General features: G+C 35.9%; 1 protein-coding gene across 2 annotated transcripts; it reads left to right on the top strand.

Moving 5' to 3' along the window:
- The first annotated feature begins 1,286 nt into the window (after positions 1–1,286).
- RFC3 (replication factor C subunit 3) lies at positions 1,287–19,537 on the top strand. Of its 2 annotated transcripts, none has more exons than XM_036066626.2 (9): positions 1,287–1,494; positions 3,987–4,124; positions 7,512–7,579; positions 9,290–9,387; positions 12,337–12,518; positions 13,758–13,894; positions 13,984–14,082; positions 17,688–17,757; positions 19,236–19,537. In XM_036066626.2, exons 1-9 carry the CDS (start codon positions 1,408–1,410, stop codon positions 19,425–19,427), a joined length of 1,071 nt encoding a protein of 356 aa, XP_035922519.1. In that variant the 5' UTR covers positions 1,287–1,407; the 3' UTR covers positions 19,428–19,537. The 2 variants fall into 2 exon arrangements, with proteins under 2 accessions (XP_035922519.1, XP_035922520.1); XM_036066627.2 differs by lacking the exon at positions 1,287–1,494 and adding an exon at positions 1,591–1,778.
- Positions 19,538–19,807: the final 270 nt, after the last annotated feature.

Below are 19,807 nucleotides of genomic sequence, written 5' to 3'. Positions count from 1 at the left end.
CACTTTCTTTCTCTGAATAATTATTTCCATTATTATTTTTTTCAGGATTCCATTACCCACATAGATGACAACTCAACATCTTTGCTTCTGATTTCCTTTACCTTCTAATTTCAAACATTTTTTCCCTTCCATTCCAATTCAACAGGGGAATAGCAGAGGGAATGTGGAAGGCTTTGTAGTATTAAATAGGGCTAGGGAGGCCTCACTGAAGAGATGACTTTGAGCAAACACACTGAAAGAAGTGAGGGACCCAGCTCTACTGACACTTGGACAAAAGTGGTCCAGGAAGAGGAAATTAAGTTCAAAGGTCCTGAGGTAGAAGTCCCCCAGGCTTGTTCAGAAAGTTTCTTGAGAATAGGGGCTATATCTTATAGTTCTTGGTGCTGTTGATTGTGCTCAATAATATCTTGCCCATAGGAATAACTCAGTAAATATGATGACTCACAGAGCACAATAAATTCTTGTTTAATAAAAGAATGAAAGGGGGTACTCTGATAGGTCATAAAACATATTCTGAAATAAATGCCTGTCCTGTAAGAACTTGAGATCCAATGACAGGCTTCTGAACAATATATAAAATAAGACCATAACTTAAATAAGGAATTAATTTTATGTACAACTAGAAAAGTGCATTTGAGAGGTGCAGTTTGAGGGGCACAATTCAAGTTTTATAAAGGCTTGATATGCAGAATATTTTCCCAAGGGTTTCATATTATTCTTATTTTAATCGGAAGGGTGTTCAAGCATTCTGGACTTAAGATAGCATACTAACCTCATATCGTCTCTCCTACAGGCCACAGTTCTGTAGTTTTTCACAACCTTTTGATTCCCTTGCTTTCAACCCAGTAAGACCCTTGAAGAATGGAAGTAAGGAAAGATAGTGAAGATTAGATTTTATTTTTAGCAGTTTATTTTTAAAAACTTTATAGAGAGCCTGCCCAGTGAGAAATGCCCCAAGTCGTATATATTCTAGTGCCAAGAACAGAGCTCAACACTGTAGATATTTTGCAGGTTTCTGCAGAACGAATGAGTGAATGAATGAATGAGCGAACGAAATTGAGGAACATGGCTTCTTTGAGGTACCTGCATTTGAAGCCGAAGTATCAGAGCCAAATTTCCAATTTTGTTTAGTAATCTCTGGACTATCATGGAGGGTGAGAACAACAAAAATGATTACATAAACAATGAACATCAATGACTGGGTGGGGGGGGGGGGCACCAACACTGCGGCTAATACTGTCCCCACCCAGCTTCCGTAGTCTTTAGATCTTAAGTCGCGTATGCCACCGGGCCGGTAGTGACGTCACGAGATTTGGAATTCGCGGGAGAACTCGTCTCAGCGTCCGGACGGGGAGAGTGCCCGCGCGCGGGACTTTCAAGCGTCTGACCCCGGGAATTCTAGCTGGAATGAGCCTCTGGGTGGACAAATACCGGCCCTGCTCCTTGGGACGGCTGGACTATCACAAGGAGCAAGCGGCCCAGCTGCGCAACCTGGTGAGTCTGCGGGACGGAGCGGAGGGGGGGGCGGGGCGGGGCGGGGCGGGGGCGCGGAGGTAGGCCTCAGCTCGGGAGTTTTGCTCCGCTAGGGAGTGGTGCATCGTCCACCCTCTGCAGGAGGTGATGAGTGCTGTGGTGAAAAATGAAACAGGGAAGGGGGAAGGAGTGTGGAGGGCGAGGTAGTGCTTGTAAACATGGAAGGCCTCCCTGAGAACTGTCCTCTGAGCTAAGACCTTAAGTGGGAAATTCTCCAGGAGAAATATGAGGGAAGAGTGGAACAGGTAAAGAGAAGAGCAAGTGCAAATTCCTTGAGGCAGGAGCGTGCCCGGCCTGTTCTAGGAACCGCAAGAACGCCACTGTAGCTGGATAATAGTAGGCCAGGGGGGTGAGTAGTAGGAAATGGGGCGAGGGTGTGTGTCGGGGCGGGGGAGGTGCAGATCCAGGAAATCCTTACAGGGTGAGATAGGGAGCCATTGGAAGGTTTTGAGCAGAGCACTGACATCATCTGACTTTACTTTTTAACAGGTTTATTTAAAATTTTTTGGTGTCATTGCCCTTACTTACAAAAAGGAAGGTATTTATTATTTTCGGAGGTCATTTCTAATTCTAAAATAGGTTGTATTAGGTCGTCCTTGAGTTTAATTCCTCGTGGAAGATTTTTTTTTTTCCTTTTCTCCAGCCTGTTGTGTATTTTCGTGTTGTAGTTGGTAAAGTGTCTAATGGCAATGTTTTCTGAAAAGCAAACTGAATCTTTCAGGAAATGTAGAGGGAAGAAGGGTCTTGAGAAAAATCTAGTGTCTGTGGAAGCTATTTATCCAGTCCTTTTAAGAATCTAATAGTACTGTATGCTAATGGAAGTGTTTTGCTCAGCTCAGTTTCAATACCCACCTTCTTTCAGAGTTATAGGTACTATCTGTTAAGTATTTTTTAAAAATGAGAAATAATAAAAAAAAAACCCTCCATCCTTATATGAAAATCATTAGAAAAATTGATAATGTTGTGAGATTGAGGGCTTTTTTCTTTTTTTGATGGTATTCCATCTAATATAAAATAAATCTATTACAGCTATATACTTCATGTTTAGACAAATTGTGTTTTCTCAGAATAGCTTTCACTTGATTTTCTTAGCTATAGGATACATTTTATATTCTATGGCCATCTTTTTGTTGTACAGAATTTGGAGTAAATATTTTGGACAAAAATTCAATATCCTGGTCTTGTGTGTAATAGATTGCTTTTAAAAAATGTTCACCCATTTTACTGTTGAATCTACAACTTAATGAAACTATGAAGTCTTTAAAGCATACCCTTTATTTTGGCTAGATCGAGTTTAAAAAGCAGAGGCAACAAGTATTTGTGAAGCACTTGCTATTTTCCATGCACTGTGTGGGGTAAATAGTTCCTTTCCTTGAAACTTTTTTTTCAGTGCCAGAGATCAGTTTTCAAAGTATTAAAATTTATTGCAGTAATGACTTCTGTTAAGGTACTTATTTCATTTTTCCTATAATGCTTACCTAGAAGCTTTTGCTCCACAAGATTTTATGGCCTTGAAGTTATGGTTTGTGTTTTCATCATTTTTATACCCTTCATAGCACTCATTCCCAAACCTGACTGATCATGAAAGTCACCTGGGAAGCTTTTTAAGTGCACACAGTCTTGTAGTCTTTTGCAGTACTGTCAGTGCTCTACTCCATCCCATTGCTCTTAACTTGTAAGTGCACACAGACTGACTTCCAGCTTCCTGGATCCGCGCTTCCTGAAGGCTTTCTTTTGCGGACACCCCTAAGCAGACTTGATGCCTGGGAATTAATGCCCTCCCTTAATTCCAACCACTTTCCCAAGCAAGCTTCATCAGAGGACTGATGAGAAATAGCATATCATGCTCCAGCTTCCCCCTGTCTCGGATGGGTTAGCGCTGTCGTGTTTTTTTCACACTGGCTTCAAGAGTATCCCCAGCAGAATTAAAGCCCAGATGCCCAGTGATATTTAAGCAGATAATGCACTCATTGGCCACCTCCCTGACCTTGCATTGCTTCCCTATTCCCCTACAAAATTTTCCTTTACCTTTCAAATAAACCAAATATACTCAGTTCTTATCAGAAGGACTATAGAAGCCCAAACTAAGACAGGCATCAATCTCAGAGTTTTTGAATCATAATCATGGATGGAGTCCAGTAATTAATTAGTCTTTTATTTTAAAAAGTTCTCTAGGAGATTTTAACAGACTTGGTTTGGAAGTTTTTGCTTTCTAGCACATGGTGTTGTATCCTGCATGTACTGTGCTTGGTATATAATTATATAAAATAATGCCAGGGGAATAATCAACATTTCAGTTAATTTTAAAAATCTCTGTATATATATACTCATACATACATATTTTTAAATATCTCCACCTCAGAGATGGAGACAAAATATTTGATACCTAAAAAGTAGTTTAATTCTACCTAGAGTAATCATTTGACCAGGGAAAATGCCTCTTTTTTTTCCAGGTGCAGTGTGGTGATTTTCCTCATCTCTTAATGTATGGACCGTCAGGTGCTGGAAAAAAGACAAGAATTATGTGTATTTTACGTGAACTTTATGGTGTTGGAGTGGAAAAATTAAGAATTGAACATCAGACCATCACAGTAAGCATTTTACTTTGAGGCCTCCAAATATTTATAGCAGGGATTTTCAGTCCTTATCATATATATTCTTGTGGCCCCAGCCATTGTTTCCCAATGTGTGTTTAAGAATTTCACAGATAACCCAGGTACACAGGATTGAGAGCTACTGATGTATAGACCTAACTATTAAAGCCAGATCAAAGTCAGTTATGTTAGAAAATACGAGTAACAGGAGATTTTGAGTAAAATGTAGGTGGTGGGATTCCTTTTAGATTATCTAGTGAATCAGTACCTCAGCTGGAACGGGAACTCAAGTCTCTAGAATTCATTGTTCTGAGAGCAATAGTGGGTTTGGGAAGGGAATGATTTTGAGAAAAATTTTGAATATGGAATCAGGCAACTTGGTAGAGACTGGGCAGCTGACTGATTAGAAAAGGAGGCATGAAGTTCTGGGATGTTCAGAGAATTCCCATGATCTTGCCCTTGGCTGAGCTTTCCAGCCTCATACCATGCAGTGCATTTTCATACTCTCCTTATAGACAGTGTTTAAGATTTAGCTGAAATACCTCCTCTTGTTGTGCCCCACAATCCCTTTAGAATTAATTTTTCCTTCTACCATCCATAGTTTATACTTCTTAGAATACTTTGTTTGGCCTTGATTATAGTTTTTCATACCTTTTTTTTTTTTTTTTTTTGACAAGATTGTGTTTGTTTTGAAGTTATGTAGGGAACATGTCCTATTCATTTTTATATCCTTCATAGGCCCTGGTATAGCATCTTGTACATATTAGGCACTGAAAAATTGTATACTGAGTGACTGGATGGTAAGTAGTGCTATTAATGGAATCTTTACAAATGGATTTTTTTTTTAAAGATTTTACTTATTTACTTGAGAGAGAGAGAGACAGCGAGAGCGGGAACAGGCACGGGGAGTGGGAGAGAGAGAAGCAGGCTTCCTGCCAAGCAGGGAGGCCAATGCGGGCCTAAATCCCAGGACCCTGGAATCATAACCTGAGCCGAAGGCAGACGCTTAAGGACTGAGACACCCAGGTGCCCTGAAGACAAATGGATTTTAGGCTAATGTTGATGAGCTTGTATTTAGACACATTGAGTTTGAGGTGCTGGTGGTACACCCTGATGGGAATTCTTAAAAAGTATGCAGGAACAAATTTAACAAGAAAAGTGTGAGATTTGTGGAAAGAAAACTATTTTATAAAAGGACAAAAAACAAGAGTTGATGAAATGGAAAGATGCAGCAAGTTCTCAGAGGCTTAATACTTTAAAATACTTGTTCTACCCAAGTTACAGTATAAATTTCAATGAAATTACAATTAAAATCCAACATGTTATTTTGTACGAAATGATCTTAAAGTACATATGGAAGAATACATTTCTGAGACTAGCTAAAGTAATTACGAAAAAGATTTGTGAAGTGGGACTTGTGTTATGAGATATTAAATCCTATTGTAGGGCTATTGTAATCAAAACAATATTGTTTTGGCTTGGGAGTAGAGAATTCAATCAGTGGAACTTATTAGAGAGCCCCAAAATATGGTAGCTATTTCAAATCAGTATTAAAAGCATGAGTCAGCAAGATGTGCCAGCATAACTAGTTATCTAACCTGAAGAAAATAAAGTTGAATCCCTCTGATTCATGATTTATAAAGATGAATTCCATCTGAATTAAAGCCTTAAATATTAAAATGAAATACTAAATTTCTTAGATTAAATGAACAGCCTGTGGTCAGGAATACCTATTTTTTTTTAATACTCAATAAAAACATGGAAGTGAGAGAAAAAAAGAAATATGTGCTTGTATATATATGAAATTTACAAGTTTGTGTGACAGAAGATAATGTATGTAAAATCAGTAGAAAAATAGAAGGTTAGGGCGCCTGGGTGGCTCAGTTGGTTAAGCGACTGCCTTCGGCTCAGGTCATGATCCTGGAGTCCCTGGATCGAGTCCCGCATCGGGCTCCCTGCTCAGCAGGGAGTCTGCTTCTCTCTCTGACCCTCCCCCCTCTCATGTACTCGCTCTCTCTCATTCTCTCTCTCTCAAATAAATAAATAAAATCTTTAAAAAAAAAAAAAAAAAAAAAGAAAAATAGAAGGTTGTCAAAAAATATTTGAAAGGAACATGTTAGAGAAAATATTTTACAAATTGATAATGGAAAGACAACCTGGTAGAAAACTGAATGAAAGAGTCTCAAGAAAGAAATATAAGCAACCAGTAAACATGTAAAGATGTTTGACGTTTGTGATAGTTGAAGAGAAGCCGTGAGTCTGTTATGAAGTTGGCAGAAATTGAGGACATTATATAAAACCTGCAGAAGGGGAATGTTGGGGAAGAGTATTTGTTACCAGTGGAAAACTGATGTGTTAGTTTTTTTTTTTTTTTTTGAAAACAGGCTGGTTATACATATACACACACATACACATAAAACTTGAGAAAACATATCCCCTTCAATCCAGCAAATCCTTTATTGGGAATCTGTTACATAGAAATGAAGTCAATGTGTTAGACATGTGTAGAAGGATGTTAATTGTGGGATTGTGTAAGATGTCAAAAAGCAGGAAACAAAACGCCCACCGGTATAACTGCTTGGGGACATCCAAGTTACAGGTTGATATGCAGCTGCCCTATATCAGTATTGGAGGGTAATTGCCTAGATGTATTGTTAACTAGGAAAAGTAAAACAGAAATAGATATGATTGCCTCTTTTTTTATAACTCCTTTTTTTTTTTTTACAAGAAACACTGACACTCTATAGAAATATATAAAAATATATAAAATATGTAAAAATATATTTACATATATATATACACACGTGTGTGTTACGGTAAAGTCTGTGAACGGACATATGCAGACCATTTACAGTGATGATCTGCTCATAATGGAATGGTTTGTAGAATTCTGGAGGTAGAGGGAATAAATAATCATAATAAAAACAGGATGTGTGATGTGACCCAGGTTATATAGAAACATGTTTATTTGCACATAGAGAAAAGAATGGGATTAATGAAGTTAAAATATTAATGGTGGTTATCTAAAGTTTTTTTTATAAAGCATAAATTGTTTATTTTTATTTTTTGTGTTTTTTTTTAATTTTTTTATTGTTATGTTAATCACCATACATTACATCATTAGTCCTTGATGTAGTGTGCCATGATTAATTGTTTGTGCATAACACCCAGTGCTCCATGCAGAACGTGCCCTCTTTAATACCCGTCACCAGGCTAACCCATCCTCCCACCCCCCTCCCCTCTAGAACCCTCAGTTTGTTTTTCATCGTCCATTGTCTCTCATGGTTCATCTCATAAATTGTTTATTTTTAAAAAACAAATACAGAAAAGAGGAGAAATGGCCAATAAATAAACTTTAAAAACATCTATTTTCTTTGTCCATAGACTCCATCTAAAAAGAAAATTGAAATTAGCACTATTGCAAGCAATTATCACCTTGAAGTTAATCCAAGGTAAGGCTACTATATAGAAATTAAGACTTTTTTTTTTTTTTTTAAAGAGTAGAACCCATTCTTGAAATAGAATCATGTATGGAAGGAAGCACAATATATACACAGATAAAAGTAATGCTGCTCAGTGTGAAATAAGGAGCCTAGAACCTTTCTACTTCCCCTTTTCTCTTTGACCCCTGAGTCAAATAATTTTAATAATTAAATTTTCTTGCTCTACAGAGCTCAATGTTTTATACAGAGCACATTTCATGTCATTAAGTTTTTGTTATATTGACTAATTCAGAACTGATGAGCAAAGTTTGTCTAAAAAGTTTGTAATGTCTGGAGTGAATATTTCAGAATGTGAATTAGGGTTATTAGATCTTTTTTTTTTGCCACTCCTTTGTTTCAGTTTCTTGATTAGAGTATGTTATAATAGTCTAACAACCAATGTCTGTATTATTTATCATGATTAAATAAGATTAGAATCCTGTTGGGAGGCACATTGAAAACTCATGCAGTACTGCTTAATAGTGTAGAAGTGATTGTATTGGGAACAAAGTTGGGTAAAGCTTCAGGGTTGTCTGGGGCCTGATAATGTTCTTTAAGGAGTACAGAATCAAGGACATCTTCAGGCAAAGGCAACCTTTTTCGGCAGTGGAACAGAGATGAGGATGAACATCCATTTCAAGACTGAGTGGATCAGGAGGAATATAGTTATAAGCTACTGTGTATTCAGTAGTAGGCACTGTGTGAGGAGCTTTACATGGATTATATTTAGTCCACAAAACATCCCTAACAGGTTTTACTATTTTCTCCAGGTATGTCCAAGAAAATTAAGAGAACTAAGATTGGTGGGAAAGGGTCTTATCAGAAAATTAGAAGAAAGTGTTAATTCCATCGACAGAAGGGAAATGTTTTGGATTCTTGACTAGGAAATGATCATAAAAGAGACACTCTAGGTGTATTGATGTAATAGTGAATTGAGAAAGATGTGATAGCTGTTTGGGAAAATAAACTAAAGCTGATTGCTTTGCCCTGTTTCTCATTGTGAGTTCCTCTGTAGCAAAAATAGTCAGAGATTGAGCTGATTTTTTTTCAGGTGTTTGAAATTGGCAGCCTAAATTAACTAGGTGACTTACGTTGGTTTGTGAATTGCATGACTTAAGTGCCAAAGCGATAATGCGAGTATAAATGACAGATAATGCTTATAATAAGTCAACAGCTTACAGAGTTCTGACTATCTTAAATTCCATTTGCTTGTCCCATCCACTTGCTAAGACCCTGAATCAGCTCCATGCTAGTGTTGGGAACAGACCTGTCTAGGCTTGTTCTCTTTCAGACCTTTACTATTTGGGGGATGGAGAAGAAGAATGGAGATTAAATTTCTGTTTCAAGAGTTATTTTTACATTTTGAGTAACTACAGATAATTAAGAAACTTAAGGATTAGTATTGCTCTTTTTAAGTTACAGTAAACTTAATATAAGAACATGTCTGTTGTTTTCAGTGATACTTATCAAACTGTAATTGAATATTAGAATATTGTTGTATTTAATGACCCCTAGAATATTTCACTTTGAAAGTTTTGTGAATGTAATTAGGTGTGAATAATTTTGATTAAAATTTAAATAAGATCTTCAATGTTTTTCTTACAATAACAGATTAAGAATAAGGGCATAATAAATTCTAAATAGTTACACCAATATTACCATTATTTTTGTTTTGTATAGTGATGCTGGAAATAGTGACCGGGTAGTAATTCAGGAGATGTTGAAAACAGTGGCACAATCACAGCAACTTGAAACAAACTCTCAAAGAGATTTTAAAGGTATGTGATAAACAGATTTCTTTTAAGGCAGACACTGAAATTGTACACAGTGAGTATAAGAGAAAATGTAGTGGGAAACATAAATTCCATCTATTTAGCCAATATTTATTAACATCCTATTCTATGCCAAACATTATGCTCCCTTATTTTTGGATATAGAAGTGAATAAGAGAGGCATGATCTCTGTGCTCATGAAAGTGTATAGCCTAATGGAGTTGAATTTTGGTGGAAAGAGGACTATTTGAGCTACCTGTTTGTTATTTTAGAACTAGATGAATAATGAAAAAACACTTTATTTAAAACAAGAAATAATATTTAAAAATAACTGTTCCTGGGACTAAAGTTATATGTTCATTATCAAATATTTAGAAGAAAATCAGCTATAATTTTGCTTTCCAGAGACAATTACTTTGTCATTACCTTCCAGTATTATTTATAAGCATATATATGTGTACATTCTCATAGAAGATTTTGTGATGATAAATATGCCAGCATTTAATACTTTTGATATATTTTGTCAAATTCTTCATCTGAAGGTAGTCTTATCCTACCACCAGAAGTATTTGGGAGTGCCCTTTATTCCCAGACATTTATCACCACTGCGGTTAATTATTTATTATTTATTTTTTTATTATTTTTTTTGCGGTTAATTATTTTTAATCTTTGTCAGTTTGAGTGGAGAAAATTGTTTTTTTTAGTGTGATAAGTTTTTCTTTTGTTCATTGTCTTTTTTACTGTTTTGTGAATTGTCTGTGCATATTTCAGCCTATTTCTTATCTTTTCTCTTTAGTTCACTGTATTTCAGAATAAGTTTACATATATCTTTTTTTTTTTTTAATTCCTTTATTTGAGAGAGAGAGAAAAAGTGATTGTGGGGAGGGGCAGAGGGAGAGAATCTCCAAGCAGACTCCCCGCTGAGCATGGACCCTCAGTGTGGCGCCTCTTCTCAGGGCTCAGTCCCACCACACTGAGATCATGACCTGAGCCGAAATCAAGAGTTGGCCGCTTAACTGACTGAGCCACCCAGGCGCTCCTTATCTATTTTTTGCCACTATAAAAGGAGTCTTTTCTTATATTTTCTAACCTTTGTGTACATATGTGACAGCTATTGACGTTTCTGTCTTAATTTTATATCTTACTATGTTATTACATTCTTCTCTTGTTTGTAATAGCCTTTCCATTGTTTCTTTTGAATTTTCATATATATATATATATTTGTATTATCTGTGAGTAGAGAAGATTTTTCCCCTTCTTTCCAATTTGTATGGCTTTGAACACTTTCTCTAACCTAATTATGTTTGCCAACACCTCCAATACAGTGTTTAATAGTACTAAAGATAGTGGATGTCCTTGTCATGACTTTGGAGGTGGGCCTTAGAGTTTCCCCATTTAGTTATTTAGTTGCTGGATTTTTGGCCTGAGGTGTATCTATTTGATCATAATAAGAAGGTAAGCATCAATTCATATTTTGAGTGTTTCTAACATAAATGTGTGTTGAATTTTTTCAAATGCTGCTTCTGCATCCATGAATGAGGTTTTATGATTTTTCTTCTTAGCTGTATTGGTATCGTAGATTATATTGGGTCTTCTAGTGAAACTGCTTTGTATTTCTAGAATAAAGCTCACTTGGTCATGATGTGTTAATTTTTTAAATATGCTGCTGTTTTCTGCCTACCAAGGACTTATTTTTATATCAGTTGGTTTGTAGTACTTTGTTAAGTGCTGTCTTTGTTAGATTTGGGGATCAGTCTCTTTATTTCTATTTTCCCTGTTCTGTTCCATTTGGATTTCTATCTCCAGAATTTCTCCTCATTGTGAAGGATTGTCTTGGAAGGGAGCTTCATTTTGTTGTTTTCAGTTTACTGCTCTGTCAAACCTTGTTGCATCCAGGTTCCTTTGCTCTAACCCGTAAATTGAACCCCGTAGGTGTTCTCAGATTGGCCCATTATACTTCACAGTGTGCTGTTGTGGGCGATTTGGGGTTCTGTACTCAAGGCTGTAAAAACCTAGTACACCCCCTCTACTTCCTCCCACACATAGTTCCTTGTTCTCACTTGCTCATATTCGGGGTTTTTAGGTAAAACCTGTCACTTTGTTTTGATATAAATGTTATCGATGAGTCTTTGGTCTTGGAATCTCTGTTTTTATGGGGGAGATTCAAATCTACACTGCTACCACTACCATCTTCTAGAAATAACTTAGTATGATGAAAAATACAGGGGAGCCTGGGTGGCTCAGTTGCTTAAGCGTCTGCCTTCGGCTCAGGTCATGATCCCAGGGTCCTGGGATCAAGCCCTGCATTGGGCTCCCCGCTCAGTGGGGAGTCTGCGTCTCCCTCTGCCCCTCCCCCTGCTTGTGTGTATTCTCTCTCTCTCTCACAAATAAATAAATAAAATCCTTAAAAAAAAGAAAAAGAGAAATACAATAGTGGGATTCAGTTCTTACCTGTTATTCCTAAAACACCTTAAAGCCAATCCTTTATTGTGGCCAGGTGGAATCTTACTGTGTACATGACCAGATGTATTTATTCCTTATTGACTATGTCTCTTTCATTAGTATTTTCCAAATTATATTTCTAGGAATGGTAAGATTGGTAAGAAATGATAAGAAAGGTGCTCCTGTGATAAAATATTTTGGGGAAATGCAGCACAGTATCTCCCTGTCTTGGTAATTTTTAGTTCATATAAATATAATAAATGCTGCAGTGAATTCTACAAAAAAGTAACCTCTTTAACTTCATTTAGCGTAGTGTTTCTTAGGTTTGTTTGATTGGGATTTTTTTAAATAAAAATAAAATAAATTATTCTCACCTACCTTTGACTTTTATATGTCCTTGCCAAAGCAAAGAGTAGTATATCAACCTTACTTAGGATTTCACTCTAAATAATGAGGAGGAAGAGAAAGAGATAGATACTCAAGTTAAAGTTTGTTTTGTTTCTCCTTGACTAGTGGTATTATTGACAGAGGTTGACAAACTCACCAAAGACGCTCAACATGCCTTGCGTAGAACCATGGAAAAGTATATGTCCACTTGCAGACTGATCTTGTGTTGCAATTCTACATCTAAAGTGATACCACCTATTCGTAGTAGGTGCCTGGCAGTTCGTGTGCCTGCTCCCAGCATTGAAGATGTAAGTCAAGTGAAACTTTTCAGAAATTATTTCAGATTCTGTGAGTACTATGTTTATATCCCTGTCATGTTCGTTTTGTAAAAACATAGTGAAGTGTATTAGTAATTCAGGAACATCTATGACCTGGATGCTAACTGTTAGTAGAAATATAAGCCAATATATATATGTTGTGTGTGTGTATATATATACATATATATATATAGTAGTATATATAGTCGTATATATACTATATACTATAGTAGTAGCAGTATACTATTATATAGTATATATAGTAGTACTACATATATATAGTAGTAAATGCGAGATGCCATTATATGGAAAATGTGATGGTAAGCTCTGTTAAGAATAATATTGTGTATATGCCATCAGTATTTAGGAAGTTTAAGTCATTTTTTACCTTAAGCAAGTAGGTATTATGAATTTTACTAAACTAGGCAAGGGCTAGTTACTTAGTGTCTTCTACCTCAAGCTGATTTAATTGGCTTTGGAAATGACTTGAGGTTGGAGGATATAGATTTTGCAAGGAGATTAATGTGAGAATACCTAGTTCCTAGTTAGGGGACCAAAATTAGTCTGAAACAACTTAATACATGTTTTTTTTCCTTTATCGTTCTTAATACTTATAAATAAAAATGCAAATTTCTCACAATAAGCAGCTTTCCTGCTATTAATAGATTTTGGGTGATTTTGTGCAAAGTAGGGATAATAGGTGACTGTGACCTTGTGTTGCAAAGTGGTAAAGTACTTTTATTAAAGGTTTCACTTATAAACATTTTGATATAGTTAAAAATAGTGTGATATAGTTAAAATTTAATAAAGTTAACAAGGCAGGGCTACCAGGTTGCACCACTCCTATGGGCACCGTTGGCATCTTCATGCATGCAAATAATGACCCTGAGTCATGCAGAATTCAGCCTTTGCAGCTCTACTTGGCAGCTCTGTGAGTGGTGTCCTTGTAAAAGACCTAAGGCGCTGTGTGTCTTCCTCACAGGTCCCCCAAGGTGGCTGGCAGGCTTGGAATTTAAACCAGGTCTTTCTCTGGTTGCAGAGCCGGTTGCTGCCCCTTCCTTACAGCTAGACTAGACCCCTGGCTTTCTACTTAAAGGAACATGTGAGTTAGGGTAGGGAGTGACAAAAATAAATAAAATAACAAGGGTCTATAAAGATGTTATCAGCAGAATTGCGTCCATGTGCTGTTTGACAGATTGCCCAATTTTGTTAATAACGTTTTGTTTGTAGATTTGTCATGTGTTATCTACTGTGTGCAAGAAGGAAGGTCTGAATCTTCCTTCACAACTGGCTCATCGACTTGCAGAGAAGTCGGGCAGGAATCTCCGAAAAGCCCTACTTATGTGTGAAGCCTGCAGGGTGCAACAGTGAGTGAAAGGGGCTGCTACTTCAGGAAACATTTTGGGACACAAGCTCACTTCCATTTAATTTATTGTGTACTCTTTTTATCATGTAGATATCCTTTTACTGCAGATCAAGAAATCCCTGAAACAGATTGGGAGGTGTATCTCAGGGAGACCGCCAATGCTATTGTCAGTCAGCAGACTCCACAAAGGTAAATAGTATCAAAGATGACCATAAAAGTTTCATCATGGAAATAGTACAGATGATCTGAGTTTTGGATTAGCTGTTTTATACTACCAATATGCCATTTAGAATTACAGTAAATCTTGTATCTGAACACTAAACTTTCAAAGAAAAGATATGATTTAATTTTATAAATTTAGTGTTTCAGAATAGCTGGTAGGTAGTATCATGGCTTTTATTAAGCTATTGACAGGTAAATATGGAATTTATACATAAATTAAAACAAATCTTGGAAGTTTTAGTTTTCATTCCAGAATCTCAGATGACTTAATATTAGTATGTAACATAATGTGCTTAGTTTTCTAATATTGAAAAGAATAATATTAACTTTGTAATTGATGCATCACATCCTAGAAAGACACCAGCTTATGAATCAGACTTCTGTGGATTTTTAGCTAAGATTCTTCAGGTAACTTCATTTTAGAGTTTGAACTTTTTCATTTATGTAATGAAAATACTGTTGTTATTACCCTGCTAGGAATACTTGGGCCTTGGTTGTGAAGAGCAAGATTGTGTGATAGTGGTTTGAGAACTAGAAAACTTTGTGTTCATGCATGATGATAAGCTCTGTTAAGAATAATACTGTGTATACAACACCAGTATTTAGGAAGTGTTTTGTGTCACATTTGCTGAACAGTTGTTTACATTTACTTCTGTGGGTCTATTATTCAGTAGTGGGCCATACTGAAAATACTTCAACCATTGATTGTTTGATTTATGATAGCTTTGATTGAGAAGGGCAGTCTCCTCTTCTGTAAATCAAGAGTGACAGTCTTAAGGCCCACTACCTTTGGGAAGCCCGGAGATTTTTAAGGCTCATTGATGTGCAGCCTCCTACTCTTACTCACTGCCTGTCAGAACTGAGAAACCCTCTTTGGAGTTAAGAGAAGGTAGTTGATCGCTTTAGGAGACAGACTGGACTGAGTTCAACCACTGAAGTTTAAGCTTCTTGGTTCATATGAAAATAATCATGAGAAAAATATACCATGTTTCTCCTCTTGGGGGATATATCTGATGAATTCTAATTTTTATAAAGATGCTTCAAGAGGATTATAACATGAACTCTTTGGCTCCTATGTAGATTAGTGGAGGTGGATAATCACACATAATGGGTACTTAGTATTTCCTCAGGGTTTGCTTTGAATTCCTATAATTCAGTTATTTTAGTTGAAGAATTTAATAGTTTTTAAAAAGTGCCAAACATTATAAGTAATCTCTTCAGAAAAGAAACCTTAACTTTAGGAAAAAGTGTACATTCCATTTTGTAAAATGTTAAGCTGTGAAGTAATCTCAGCTTTAAGGAGATAAAATTCAAACAAAGCCTGTTTTAGGAGCCTTTTACTTTTGTAAAATATTTCCACATTGAAGATGACTTTCTTGTTTTTTGATTTTTAAAGAAGAAAACTTGGTGGTAGTAGTTGTAGAACTTTCCTAATTTTAAGAGAGCTTGGTACAGGATGTTGTAATATTTGACAATTACTAGTTGTGTTTTTAAGACTTTAGTTGATTCTTGCTTTGCTTAATTCTAGCTGCTGCTACCTCTTCTTCCAATTTTCCACATAAGTTTGGGAGGCTCTCAAAGTTGTTTAAGAAGAGGTGCTGTTATTTCCTGTGTAGACTAACAGTTGTGGGAATTGATTCCATTGTGTTACATAAAAAGAAATTTCAATTCCCAAAAGCTTCCAGGTTGACCGGAAATACTGGGAGGGCTGGTGTCATTCTGATTGTTGGCTCACACATTACCAAATGACTGTTTATTATTTTTGACCCCTTAGTCTTGATTCTTGTCTGATTTGTTTTAGAAGAGTCATAATTTTCTAATTTGAATAGCAGCTAATATTTAGTGAACAATTAGTATGTTGGTTCTTAATACTGTGATGTCTCATTTAAGTTATAGAACAGCCCTATGAAGAACACTATTATATCATCTTTATTTTGTAGATAAGAAAACTGCTAAAAAAAAAAAAAAAAAAAAGAAAACTGCTGTTTTGGGAGATTGTTGCTTATTCACAGATATTCAGTTAATTAAGAATCAGAGAGAGTTCTATAATACCGTGTTTCTCTGACAGAAGAATTTGCACTCTTTATCACTTGCAATCCCCAAGAAATAATGACACAAACATAGGAAATGTAGAATATGTCCATTTTTAAGAAGCTAAGTCACACTAGAAATGAACTCAGACTAAGCTGAGATGCATGTAACATACATGAGATGAACACAGCGTAGTTATAGCACACTTGTAGAGGGAGATAGATACCGATTTAACTCTTCAGAAATAAACTATATGCATAATTATTAAAATAATTTCATACCATCAGTCATTTGTGTCTGTTTCTTACTTTTTAATAATCAGGGTTGCTGTTTGTTTGTTTGTTTGTTTTTGAGATCTACTACCATGGCCAAGAAGGATCAAGGGCTTTGGAGTCAGACTTGAATTAAAATTCTGCCTCAACTACATGAGTGTTAGTGGACGCTTAACCTCTCTGAACTTAAGTTCTTTTCAGTAAAAGAGTGGTGTTGTGAGGTCTAACTGGCATACTGTAGTCAGCATCTTACAGAGGAAGGGGTTAAATAAATGCTTTGACAGACATTGGAAGGGTATGGATTTGGGAGTAAGGCAGATCTGTTCTTAAATCATGGTTCCGCTATAGTCAATTTTGTGAGGTTACTTAAACTATCTGATCCTTAGTTTTTTCATCTAAAAAAATGGAGATAATGCCTCCACTCAAAGCTAGTGTGAGGACTAAGTTGTTACTGTGTCTTGCACATAGCAGGGGCTCAAAATATGCTAGTTTCTTTTTTCACTTTATTTACTTTTATTGTGGCACAGCTTCCTACTCTTAGGGTCCCTGGAAAAGGATCTGAACTTCCACTTTTAAGAAGTCTTTGATGAATCACTTCTCTGACTGATCTGAAATATGGAACATCTGTGATACTATTTTAGTAAAGATTCAGAACAGTATTTTCCCTTTAGGATACTAAGTATATATAGGGAGATAAAGATAATTGTTTTATGTGTATTTACAATTTTACTTGTCACTTTTTTCTTTCTGTTTTAAAATGTCATATGTATATTTCCCTCCTTGCCCTTTTCTCTCCTGAAACTGTTATAAGAAGGGCCTAGAATTAAGAGCTCAGAGGTTGGAATGTTCATATTCACTTAGGTAGCCTGATTCTGTGCTTAATCTATGACCTCTTGCACTGCCCTCTCTGTGACAGGACAGCTTTGTTTCTTTGCCACACTGCCTTTTTACGTAGCAGTTGAGATGGTACCATATATTACATATCATGCTTATATTCTCTCTTACTTGTATAATTAGTGATTGTTTAATCTTTTCATGACCATTTTCTAGATGTCTGAATATAAATGTCTGACTTTAAAAGAGTTCTGAACATTTTTAGAAAAATGAACTGAAATTAGGAAAAGCTTAAATGTGTATCTTAAGTATGATAAGCCATTTAAGAAAATGTCTGTATTGGATTGTTTAACTCATAAAGTAAAACAGCATAGTAGGAACTTGAAAAAATGTCTTATTTTCATTATAAAATATTAATTATCTTGTTTTATATAGGCTCCTTGAAGTTCGTGGAAGACTTTATGAACTTCTAACTCATTGTATTCCTCCTGAAATAATAATGAAGGTAATCTGATTTCAGATCTTGAGCCATTTATTGAACCATAAAATTTGGACTTTGGGTATGTGATCACAGGGCTTTTGCAGTACTGAGACACATTGTCATTTCTTTCTATCCAACTCATTAATTCAACAGATATTTATTGAGCCTCTCCGTGTGTCAGACACCATTAGGGGAGTGTTGAAGAAGACTGGGGAGGGCCTGCTTTCAGACAATTTATATTTTAGTGGGGTGAAATGGGAGACAAGAAGCAAAAGGGTTCAGAATATTGTAAGTGCTAAAAGGAAGTAACAAGGCGAAATGATAGTAATGGAAGTTGGGCTGTGGAAGGTCAGTGAGAGCTTCTATGAGGAAGTCATGTTTAAACTGAGACTTGGAGGATTAAAAGAAGAGAACTATGTAAATAGATGGGAACAAGTACAGGTGACCCTTGAACCTTGTGGGGGGATTAAGTCCCTGACCCCCTGCATAGTTGAAATCTGCATAGAACTTTTAACTACCCCCAAATTTAACTGCTAATAGTCTGCTGTTGACCAGAGGCCTTACTGATAACATAAACAGTTGATTATTATGTGTATATATATTATACACTGTATTGTTAAAATAAGCTAGAGGGAAAAAAAAAACATATTAAGGAAATCATAAGGAAAATACATTTATAGTACTGTACTTACCGAAAAAAATCGCAGTTCAAACCCATGTTGTTTAAGAGTCAGCTGTATTTCAGACAGTGATGTTTAGTGCACATGGGGAATGACATTAAAGAAGTTGGTGAGTCTGGACTATGTAGGATATTGTGAGGCATAGCTTTAGGTTTGGTCTTTTAGCCACCTAGCCAGCTGTGTTGATTGACTTGGATGTTAGGAAATGCAGGGTTTTTGTTTGTATTTGTTAAAATTACATGGCAATACTTACATGAAACAATTCATATTATACTAAATTTAAAAGAAAAAAGTGAATGTCCACCCTTCCATTTCCACAAGGGTGAATAAGCACTTTCAACAGACCTGTATTCTAGTCACATAGAAATAAGCCCATATGTATGGCTATGTATGTGTAGTCTCACAAAACTTCACTGTGTTTTGCATTGTGTTTTTTTTATTCAACAGTGTAGCATGAATGATGTTTTGTGACAGTATGGATTTATTTTATCCTAGTGGATGAATGGAATTTCATTGTAGGACTATAGCATAGGTTTTCAATATGACCGTGTTGGTGGAACGTCAGATTGTCTACAGATTATTATTATAACTAATAATGCTGCAGTAAGCATCTTTGTACTTATATCTTTGCACCCTCAAGTTGGCATTTGGAATATGATTGATAACTACCACATTTTTACATTATAGAAAGGGTATACAATTTTTTGTTTTTTTGGATGAAGACTGCCATTCCATATAAAAGAATTAAAGATTTCAGAAAGCTTATTCAGCCTTCTTTTCTTTTTAGTGATTACTTTTTAATTACGAGTTATCTTTTTTCAGGGCCTTCTCTCAGAACTTTTACATAATTGTGATGGACAACTGAAAGGGGAAGTGGCCCAGATGGCCGCTTACTATGAACATCGTCTACAGCTCGGTAGCAAAGCCATTTATCACTTGGAAGCATTTGTGGCCAAATTTATGGCACTTTATAAGAAGTTCATGGAGGATGGATTGGAAGGCATGATGTTTTGACATCTTGACGTCTATCCTTAATTCTTCCTAATATTTCTCAGTATCAGCATTTACATTCAGTTTATATTGGAAGAGCTGCAGGTAAAATAAACTAACTTTACTTAATCATGTCTTATTTGTGGGTTTTTTTTTTTTTGTAATAATTCCCCTGTGGATTATTATTATACTTTAAGTTAAATAATTGCTCCTTTATACTAAAGAAGTACATTGAAAAGACACAACTTAGAAACTTCAGAGTCCAAAAACATGATTTTAATGTACTTTCAAAATTTGCTATCCAAGTATGCAATGCTGGTCCTCTCATTTTCCATTCATTCTCTGATCTGTTGGAGGAAATTTACCACATACAAAAGCAGAGATTATTTTTTACCCTCTAAGGG

The sequence above is a fragment of the Halichoerus grypus genome, chromosome 4 (assembly GCF_964656455.1).
Source record: "Halichoerus grypus chromosome 4, mHalGry1.hap1.1, whole genome shotgun sequence".
Classification (NCBI taxonomy): Eukaryota; Metazoa; Chordata; class Mammalia; order Carnivora; family Phocidae; genus Halichoerus; species Halichoerus grypus.
Note: the sequence above shows the minus strand (reverse complement) of the source record. Positions and strands in the feature narration are given on the sequence as shown.

What these genes read in the sequence shown, in the direction of transcription:
- RFC3 (XM_036066626.2), top strand. Translation starts at nt 1,408, where the DNA reads ATGAGCCTCTGGGTGGACAAATACCGGCCCTGCTCCTTGGGACGGCTG. An exon ending in CGGCCCAGCTGCGCAACCTG is followed by an intron (nt 1,495 to 3,986) that starts GTGAGTCTGCGG and finishes TTTTTTTTCCAG; the next exon opens with GTGCAGTGTGGTGATTTTCC. An exon ending in CTCCTGAAATAATAATGAAG is followed by an intron (nt 17,758 to 19,235) that starts GTAATCTGATTT and finishes ATCTTTTTTCAG; the next exon opens with GGCCTTCTCTCAGAACTTTT.